General features: G+C 57.3%; 1 protein-coding gene across 2 annotated transcripts; it reads right to left on the bottom strand.

Annotated features, from left to right (window-relative positions):
* Positions 1–2,574: 2,574 nt before the first annotated feature.
* Positions 2,575–10,244, bottom strand: FHL3 (four and a half LIM domains 3). 2 transcript variants are annotated; one of them, XM_043875911.1, is made up of 6 exons: positions 10,043–10,244; positions 5,003–5,176; positions 4,740–4,914; positions 3,758–3,927; positions 3,451–3,637; positions 2,575–3,316 (listed from the first exon to the last, which is right to left on the bottom strand). In XM_043875911.1, exons 2-6 carry the CDS (start codon positions 5,156–5,158, stop codon positions 3,162–3,164), a joined length of 843 nt encoding a protein of 280 aa, XP_043731846.1. In that variant the 5' UTR covers positions 5,159–5,176; positions 10,043–10,244; the 3' UTR covers positions 2,575–3,161. The 2 variants fall into 2 exon arrangements, with proteins under 2 accessions (XP_043731846.1, XP_043731845.1); XM_043875910.1 differs by having other exon boundaries at positions 5,003–5,233; positions 10,043–10,243.

The following is a 10,244-nucleotide window of genomic DNA, read 5'->3' as shown; positions in this document are numbered from 1 at the left end:
AGAATACTGGAGTGAGTCTCCACCCCCTCCTCCAGGGGGTCTTCCCCGTCCAGGGATTAAACCCACATCTCTTATTTCTCTTGCATTGGCAGACAGGTTCTTTACCACTACTGCCACCTGGGAAACCCAAGGGACTGGTTAAATAAAATATAGTGCATTCAAGCAGTAAAATACTATATAACTGGAGGGGGGAGAAAAAAAAGAAACAAGTCTACATGCCCACATCTAGGTGGAGAAATGAAAACCTATGTCCATATGTGCAGACATTCATAGCAGCACTACTCATTATCAACAAAGCTGCAACCCCCAAAGTCATTAACTGGTAAATATACAGACCACATATGATGTATCCATACAATGGGACATTATTCAGCAATGAAGGAATATTACAATACGGATGAACCATGAAAGCATCATGTTATGTGAAAGAAGGCAAACACGCAAAGAAAAACACATTAGTGTGTGTTCAGATGGCATATCTATACAGATAGAAAGTAGGTGAGTGGTTGCCTGCTGCTAGTGTCTAAAAATTTAAGCAAGACCTCCAACTTAGGGATAGGACCCCCAGACACAACAAATCCCCAGAAATTTTTCCTGCACCTCCGGGAGAGAGGTAAGAAATTCCTCTTCTGGATTGCAGACTCAGTGTGTGTATCTTTTGAGGGGTGGGGGTGGGGGTGGAAGGGTAAAGATTTGGGATTCACCATGTTTCAACACGTATGAGACACTATCAAGTGTTAACCCCACCATTGTTTTATGGTCCATTAAGAAAGAAAAAAAATTTTTTTTTTCAATTCAGCTACGTCACATGGTCGATTATATGGTTGCATCTGGTTTCTGAGGTCATAAATCTGAAAAATGTTTATCTTGAAATCAATGATCCATTACCGTACTTGCACATCCCTTTCCTCTTAGGTGGATGGGTCACCTGAGCACCATTCACCTGATGCCTTCCTTCCCCTTAAACCTTCTCCTTCCTCATTCCTTCAGACCGGTCACCAAGTCCTGTCTTTTCCACTCCAGCTGCCACCTGTTTCATTCTCTCTCACCTGCACCACTGCACCAGCCTCCTCCCCAGCCTACTCATCTTACCCCTCCAATCCATTATTCACTATGCAGCGAAGTGATCATCTCTCGCCCCTGCTTAAAGATTTCCACTGCCTGGTTTACCCACAGGGTGAGGTCTGTTTCACTTGGCTTTCGGCGTTTCATGACCTGGCTGCTGCCTACTGTTTTAGTCTTTCGGCACTTCCTCCAAATGAAATTACTTGCTGCTTCCTCAAAATACACCATATGTTTTTTCAGGCCTCCAGGTCTTTGCATTAGCTGTTTTCTATACTTGGACTACACTTCCTCGGTAAGTTCTTTATTGAACATGTAGTTAAGTGCCCGAGGCTGAGTGTGGACGGGTGAGCAAGGCAGGCGTGAATCCAACCCTCAGAGGCTGGTGGAAGAAAGAGACGAAAATGTCAACATGCAGTCATTAATGATAAGCACACATGGTGGGCATTCATCAAGGTTTGTTGAAAATGTCAAAGTTGAGGATTCAAATTGGGCCGGGAAGGCAGTGTGGAAAGGAGTAGAACCCCGGATCTACCTATTTCGGGAACTTGACAAGTAGAGTCTCCACCTCTGTGAAACGGAAAAACGCCCGCCCCATAGAATTTCGGGGAGGATTTCATTTCAGATACATATAATCACGCGGTTCTGCCGGCCCGGAGGGCCCCTCCCCCACCGGGCGCCGAAGGTCCGCCTGCCCGGCCGGGGGCCCCCACCCAGGGGAGGCCGCGGGCAGGACGTCAGCGGCTCAGCCCGCGCCGGCCGCCAGGGCGCACGAGTCGGGCTCCGCCAGTCTAGACCGCGGAGCCCACACCGCAGGACGCCGAGAGCGCAGGGGCAGGGGCGTCGGACGCCGGGAGAGGGGAGCAGCGCTCCGCCCCATCGCCTCATTTTGGGGGACAGCCCCCCCACCCCCGGGCTCATTCCCGCCCCCGCCCTTGAATCACGGTGGGGCGGGGCCATGACCCATTCATGCCGGGAATCGGATCCAGATGTTCCCGCGGCGCGTGCAGCTGCATCCTTGCCTTTTTTGGCAAAAAACGTGCGGCCGCGAGCGGATCCCGGGCCGCCTCCGTTAATCCTAGGGAAGAGGGGGAAGGGGGCTGAGGGTCTGGGCCCAGACTGGGGATTCGCATTGGATGCTTCGTGGGGTTCGGGGGGGGGTGGTTATTAAGGGAGGGGAGAGACTTGTACCTGGCGGGGAAGCCAACACCAGCCGCCCCCGCCCAGGCTCGGATCCGCAACCTCCCTAAATCCCTCTCTTCCTCACCGGAGGAAAAAGTCCTTTGCCAGAAGGCGGGGGAGGTGGAAGGGAGGCCGACTAAGCCAAAGACGGACGGTAGCGGCGGCGGGGATCCCCTTTCTCGGGAGAGGTTTCCCACCCCGCCTGGAAGCTTCCTCCTGCCCTGCAGGGAGGAGGTGGGACGAGCCTCCGAGTCCCTGGGTGCGAAGGACCCTTCCTTGCCCCTCCACCCACCTCCGCCTGCTCCCCCAACCCCCAGCCAAACAGAGGCCTTCACTTTCTCATACTGCTTTATTGCAGAATCTGAAAGAGGGGGGCGAGCCAAACCCACCCCTCTGCCCATCTCTGGGCAAAATAGAGCTGAAATGAAAAGAGAAAACACTCACAACACGGGATGGGCAAAAACCTGTACCCTAGGACCCCCTAACCAGTGCTGCCCAGACAGCCCCATCCTTGGGGATCCCAGTGGGACAGGGGTGGGGAGCGTCAAGCCTGAGTATATTCGACTTCTGAGGACCTCTCAGGCACCCATAGGAGACCTAAAGTCTTTGGAGACAAGTCTAGATTGAAGGGGGATTGGGTCCCAGAGCCCTGACTTGGGGAAAGGGCTTGGTCTGGGAAGCAAGCCCGACCTGAAGCGGGGAGGAGAGAGTTCTGGAGTTCAGGTTTGGGGAGGGGATTTGAATGATGATGAAGGCTCCGGGAGAGCCCAGGTTTGGGGGCCCTGGGTCAGGAAGTACCAGATTGAGGACGCTGGAGTGGGGAGGCTGAATCCTGGAGCCCAAGGGGAGCCCCAAATTGGGGAGAGGCTGGGTCCCAGAGGCGGTCTGGAGAAGGGCCTTAGTCCGGGAGCCCTGGCTCAGGGCCCAGCCTGGCTGCAGCCCTGGCAGAGCACTTGGTCTCCGTCCGGCACGAAGCCCTGACCCACCAGGGAGGTGGAGCAGCGGGCGCAGGAGAAGCAGCCGTGATGCCAGTGGCGGTCTTCGAAGGACACATACTTGCCTCCGCCGAGTCCTGGAGGGAGGCTGAGGATTAGTGCTGCCATCTGGAGGGTGGGTCTTGTCCCTTGGCCTCACCGAGACCAGGCTCCCCGTCCCCCCACCCCAGTCTACACCCGCCCCACGCAGTCTTTGGACCCTCTGACCCACCTGTGATGGGGCGTTTGCAGCTGCTGCACTTGGGTGCAAAGAGTTCTCCGAAACAGGTCACACAGTACGGATCGTCCTCTCGGGAGGTGAACTGCTGCCCTGCCAGGGGCGTCTGGCACCCAGTGCAGACCAGGCATTCTCGATGCCAGGGCTGGTCACGGTATGTCACGCCACCCTGCGTCAGTGTCTGTGGGGGCAGCCTCTATCAGCCGGGGGAGGGGGGGGTGTGGGGATTTCCACCCCGCAACAACAGAGCCTTGCTCACCCCCTCCCCTGAGTGCAGTGGAGCGCCACGCCCCGCCCCCACCTTGCTGCAGCGGGCGCAGCGAGGAGCAAACTTGTTCTCATAGCAGGGCACGCAGTAGTGGGCACCCTTGTCGGGCACGAAGGAACGGGAGCCCAGTGGCTGCTCACAGCCGCTGCAGAGGAAGCAGTGCTCATGCCACGTCTGGCCTCCGTACTCCAGCTTCCGGGACCCTGCGGGGAACAGGGGTCCCACTCAGAGGCTGTGTCCCAAGCTCCTGAGTGCCACCCTCTGCTACCCTCCAGGAGGGTCCCTGCTGCTCCCGCAGCCTTGAAGGTGGTGTTCATGCATTTTCATCGGGGTCCCCACCTCGTATGTTGCACATGCTAACTTTCCCCCAACACCAGACATGCTGGCTGAGCACGTGACCTGAGGGTTTGGCCTAAGTGAAGTCCCCACCTGTCCCAGAATATGACGACCTCAGCTGCTACCAGGCCTCCAGGTGATGGGCGCGATGACTCAGTATATGCTAAGCAAGCCCTTATACACCAGATGTGATAGTGTGAGCACACACACAAAGACCCCCATCTACGAGGCAAGCGAGTCCAATGTCTTGGACATGACAGATTCAGTACATATCCTCATCGTGCCAATCTCCATGTGTTCTAAATCGTCACATTCTGAGCCATGCAGGTCACCATAAGTGTTAAGTCCTATGTATCTGTCTTTTCTGTCTTTGCACACAACAAGCCCCAATGCAACAAACACTGACAGTCTCAGTACCCTACGTGTGCCAAACGTGTTAAGCCTCCAGGTGTGTATCACGCGTGTCAGTCCCTGCACATGCTAAGCTCCAAAGAGCAAACAGGCACAACAGATCCTGCACAGAATTTCCAGGAATGTGTGGCATGGGCAGGTCTTTATCAAGCCTCCCTGTGTGTATCAGACAGGCATGCCACTCCCATGCACGTGCACGGATCCTACGTAGATGCCAGGCATGCCAGTCCCACGCACAGTGAGCCCCTGGGAGCCCCCGGGAACATACCGGGCATGACGGTCTCCCCGCAGGCAGAGCACTGCGAGGAGAAGGCACTGCAGTAGCAGTCGTTACAGAGCAGCTCGCTGTCTTGGCAGGTGAAGGGCTCGTCGGCTAAGGAGCGCTGGCAGCGGCAGCAGCGGAAGCAGCCCTCGTGGAAGTGGCGGTCTTCGTAGAACAGCTCCTGGGGGGAGCGCGGCAAGGGTGCTGGCACATTTGCCCCCTCCTGCCAGCCTCCACCCACTCCCTGCCCTGCGTGGTCCAGTCCTTACCCGTGAGTCGTGCCCGATCAGCTGCTGGCACTCAGCACACGTGTTGGCGAAGGTGTTGTCGTAGCAGGGCACGCAGTAGGGGCCATCGTCTGTCTGGATGTATTTGCGCCCGTATAGGGACTCGCTGCATTTGGCACAGTCAAAGGCTTCGCTCATGGTGGCTGTGAGTGAGCCCTGCGAGGGGCACACGGTGGGGCAGGGGTCACCCCGAGGGGCTGTGGCTTAGCCACACTGCATTAAAAAAAAAAAAGAACAAGAGACTGGGCATAGGAAATGCCAGGTCAGAGCAGACGGTGATGGGGAATGGGTGCTTCTGGGAACACAAGAGTCCTGCATGTTTATTTCTGTATTTAACGTTGGGGGTGAAGGGGTCAGGAAAAAATCAGGAAGCAGTTCTTTTCTTATCTGGGCCCTGGCAGAACTGGGGGGAGGGGGCTTTTCCTGGGTCAGTGACTCATTTCCTGCCCCTACATTTAGCCTGAGTTTAGCCTCCACTGTCTTTACTGTCTCCAGAAGGGTGTAAGAGCAGGGGCAAGGAGTCACCCCACCCTCTCCCCTCTGAACAGTACTCTCACCGTCTCCTGACTCCCAGGAAGGGACATAGCCAGAGGCCTGGAGTGAGGTGCTTTGGGATGACTATGGGGCTATTTGCACCACCCCCCTCTCCCTGCCTCAACCCCATTCAGGAAACAGCAGAGTGTAAGAAGGATGCTGGGCCAGTGAATGGTAGAGGTGGAGGAGGCTGATGGGAGAAATAACACTGGGCCTCCCTTCCCAGGAGAATCCAACAACAAGGACTTCAGAGGCTCAGCCCAGGTTTAACCAGGAAGGAAATCCTGCAAGCTGGTCACAGCCAAGCTTCCCCAGCTGGACCCTCTGCCCTCACCCCACACCACTTCCCTCTGCATCTTTGACCACATCAGCCTGGGCAGCCTTGGCCTGCAACATCTGCAGCAGCTGTGACAGCACAGATGGCCAGCTGTCAGGTTTTGCCAGCAACAGGGGAGGAAAAAAGGGAAACGAGATGCTTGGGGACAGAGAGGGGAACAGGCGATGATGCAGTGTGCCCTCTGCCCTCTCTCCTGCTGGGCATCACTCCTGGCAGAGCCCCAGAATCTTTCCATCCCCTGGGTCATTCTTTCCTTCCCCCTGCCTCTGGGAGAAGACAGCCTCTCTCCAGCTTTTCTAAGGGTCTGGGGCTGGGGGAGTGAAGGGTGAGCGAGTGGGAGCCACTGAAGACATTTACTCGCCAGTCAGGCCCCCTCTAGGGTGGGGAGTCAGGCAAGGGGGAGCACGGAGAGCTGCTGCTGCAGACACCCAGCCCCCCACCAAACCTCAGACACTTTCCATTTTCTCAGGAACAAAGCATGTTTGTGGGATGAGGTCATCCACACAGCTGCCTCTGCAGCAGGAGCTTGGGGAGTAGGGAGGGTTAGGAAGTGGGGTTCCCGGTCCCTTCTGCTGCCCCTGGTTCCCATCTTGAGCCCAAATTCAGAGCTCCCCACCCCAGCCTCCTCCATCAAGAAGCCCGCTCTCTGAGGACTGGGATCCTGGGTGGAGAGGAACCACCAGGACCCTGGGAAGGGGATCTTCTCACAGATGCAGATGAGTCTGAGCAGCAAAAAGGGACCCACCAACCCACTCCTCCCATTAGACCCCAGGAACTGGCAGTCCCCAGAGCCTGGCCTGGCTCAAGTTGGAGGAAAAGCCCTCCTTTTCTCAGCCACCCCCAGCAGGAAATTCTAGCAACAAGCGTTAACTCAGACACCAGGCACCAGCGGATGCCCCAGGCCTGGAGGGCCTGGCTCTTCTGAAGGGGTGGCTTGAGCTCACAGCTACCCTTCTGTCACGGGAGGACACTCAGTTCATACTCCAGGCCAGGAGACACCAGGGGCTGGGGTCTTCAGATTGGAGACTCCTGGGCTGGGGGCTTTGCTAGAGGGTGGAGTCCACTCCCCACCATTCAGGCCTGGGTTTCTTCTGGCCCAACATCTGAGGGTTGCCTGGGCTGTCGGCCACTGGGCAGCAGGGGGCTGCACAGGTGGAGAGTGGCCATGCCTCGCTCCAGGAGAGCCCTGGGCCTTCCCTTCCTTCCTGGCTTGGCCCCCGGCAACCACCTTCCCAGGCCCAGACTAGTCCTAGGTCCGCCCCCTGGGAGGCAGTCACCACTCTGAGACAGGGGCACCCCAAATAGGGTATGGGCGTGGCTTCGGCTTCTCTCCCAGAATTCCCTGGTCCCCTAGTCTGTCCAGCTGGGCTCCGATGAGGACAGAGTGAAGGGCACTCTCAAGGCCCACCTGTCTCTGCCCTTTTTCTGCCCATCCCCCCGCCCCCTTTCCCTGGCAGGGCTGGGGAGCTAAAGGGAGCCCATCTTGTATTCCTCCATGGCTGGGAGGGGTTTGCGGGGGAGACTCCTCAGTCTGCCAGATGGCACTCAGCCGCTGCCCCCACCAACACACATACACCCCTACACCTGACTCAGACACACACATTTGACACACCTCCCCGCGAACCTGCATCTCAGAATGGCTGGTTAAATGGCTGCAGCATGTGGTATGGAAAGGCCTGAACTGTGAAATATAAACTTAGGTGATTTCGAGCAAGTCACTTAAGCTCCCTCAGCTTGTTTTCCCATCTAATACTACCTCCTACCTCCTAGGGTTGTTGCCAGACTCAGATGTGATGAAAACAAAATAAATGTGATGGTACCTGGAAAGCACATGGGAGATACTAAGTAGTCAGTAAATGGTAGTTCTTACTGTTTTTATTGATATTATTAGCCCCTTACTCAAAGTGGGGTTAGACTACAGTTTCTCAGCCAGGCCTGGGTCAGGGGGCCTGGCTGGGCCTTGACCTTGACCTTCTCAGGGTGGGCCCAGAGAGAGAACTAAAAGGGAACCCCCTAGTTCTGCTGGGGAAACTGAGGAGGCCCAGGCTACGGGGCTCACTGAGACCAGTGGGGGCAAGCCTGACTTCAGTGAGCATAACTCTGAAAGCTCCAACATAGGTGTGCAGGTATACATGCCTGCATGTTGTTTTGCCTCTCACAAAGCCCACCCACCATCTATGCGTACACACTAAGTCATTTCAGTCGTGTCCGACTCTTTGCATCCTTATGTACTGTAGCCTGCCAGGCTCCTCTGTCCATGGGATTCTCCAGGCAAGAATACTGGAGTGGTTTGCCATTCCCTTCTCAAGGGGATCTTCCCGACCCCAGGATTGAACCCGTATCTCCTGCAGCTCCCACATTACAGGCGGATTCTTTATGGCTGAGCCACAGGGAAGCCCCTACCATCTATCAGATCACACATAAGGCAGGCAAGATTGGGTATCACTCTCACTTTACAGCTGAGTACAGAGGCCAGGGATAAGGCAGAAGCATGCCCCAAATCACTCAGGTATCCGAGAGCCCAGGTCCCCTGCCTCCCAGCCAGGAGCCTTTTCCGATTTCCCCAGAAACGGTGGGGGAGGGGGTGGTCAACATTTAAGAGCAGGGGGACAGGAGATGCTGGGTGGTGTCACTTGTACAAGAGCCTGGCTCTTCTCCCCAGCTGCCGGCCCTGAGACTGGAAGACATCCAGAAGTCTTTCCAAGTACCCATGCCAACCGCTCAACCCCTTTGCCCCCCTCTACCCCCCACTGTCCAGGAGGACCCTGGCCAGGTCCCACAGCTGTGACTCACAATCAGAACTGATCCCTCCTCCCCCAGTTTTCAGGAGTTGACAGGGCACTTGAGGGGAGAAATTAAACTCCCCCCACTTCATCCTTGCTACCAGGCATCAACCCCAAACTCTTCACTCTCTTCTCCCCCCTCTCCCTCCACCATGGGGCCTGGGAGTCAGAGCAGTTTGGGAGAAGGGGGGGGGGTGGGAAGCAGGATCCAGCAGCTGCTCTGGGGACAGAAGAGGAACAGTTCATTCACCCCAGGTCCCCCAGGGCTGAAGCAGAGCGTCCAAGATTGGAGTTTAAAAATAAGTTGGGGCTGTCTCCACCAGTGTGTGAGGCTCCTTCTTGATGCCTTACTGTCTCAGGTCTGCTGCCCCCCTAGTTCTGTTTCCTATGTCCTTCCCTCCCAATCTTTCGGGGCCTGAGTCCCTCGGGGTCTGTCTTGGAAACTGTCACCGTCCCTCCGTGACATCTGTCTCTCGGCATCTAACTCTGCTCCACTCCGGACGTCTGTGTCTGTACTTCAGCAGCTGTCTGTATGTTTCGTGTCTGTACCTCTCTTGTCTGTATCTCTGACCGGCTATCTCCCAAATTCAGCCTCTGTGAATTTCTACCTCCGCTCAAGTCTTGGCAACTCAGTGTCTCCAAAGGGTGGAATGTCTCGGATCTTACCTACGGCCCTTCTCTATCTCTTAGCATCTCAGTATGTCTGAGTGTCTCTGCCTCCAGTCTCTGGATGTCTCTCTAGGCTTCTCTGAGGCTGCCTGACAACAAGACTAATGAAGTTTAAGCTCCGGGGCCCTTCATTTGCGCGGAACCCTCCAAGGCCCTAGACCGGGCCGACAACACGTCTGGGGTCACTGCATACTTTTTTCCTAAAGTGCTCCGCTCCGCAAACCCTGGGTCCGTCCCAAAGCCTCGGGTCTGCCTCCTGGTGACCTACGCCCCGGTCTCTGTCCCTGTTTCGGGTATCTCTGCACCCTCCGGTCTAAGCTCGCCGCCGCTCCTGTCCAGTCTCGGTCTCCTGCTCCCACCGGGCTTTCTGGAAGCCGGTTTCTCTCACCCTCTCTCTCGGGTCTCTCTCGATTCTCGCTTTTCCATTTCAAACTTGGACCCCTCCCCCGCCTAACTCGCGTAGCAGCCCCCGCCCCGGCCAGGCGGCCCGGGGCGGTGCGGTCCGGGGGGGGCGCCCCCGGGGCTCGGCGTCCGCGCGCCACCAGCGAGCCCAGCGTGTTCCCGGCGCCCGCGGCCGGACCCAGGCGGGGCCCCGGGGCAGAGGGCGGGGGCTGCGGCTACCCTTAACCCCCGGCTGACCATCTCTCTCCTCCCGGGCAGGGAGCGGGGATGAGGAGCCAGGTTCGGCGGGGAGCTCACCTCGAAGCGGGCGGCGGGAGCGGGGCGCGGCGCTCACGCGCGGGGGCGGGAAGGTGGGCAGCTGGGGCCGCGTCCCTCGGCGGCTCCTACCAGCGGGCCGGGCCGAGCCGGGGCCGAGCGAGCAGCCGGCGAGTCTGCCGGCGGCACACGGACTGTGTGGGCGAGTGGGAGCGCGGCCCCAATCCCTCCCCGAGGAAGTGAG

Source organism: Cervus elaphus, chromosome 20 (assembly GCF_910594005.1).
Source record: "Cervus elaphus chromosome 20, mCerEla1.1, whole genome shotgun sequence".
Taxonomy (NCBI): Eukaryota; Metazoa; Chordata; class Mammalia; order Artiodactyla; family Cervidae; genus Cervus; species Cervus elaphus.
This window is presented reverse-complemented; position numbering and strand designations above follow the sequence as displayed.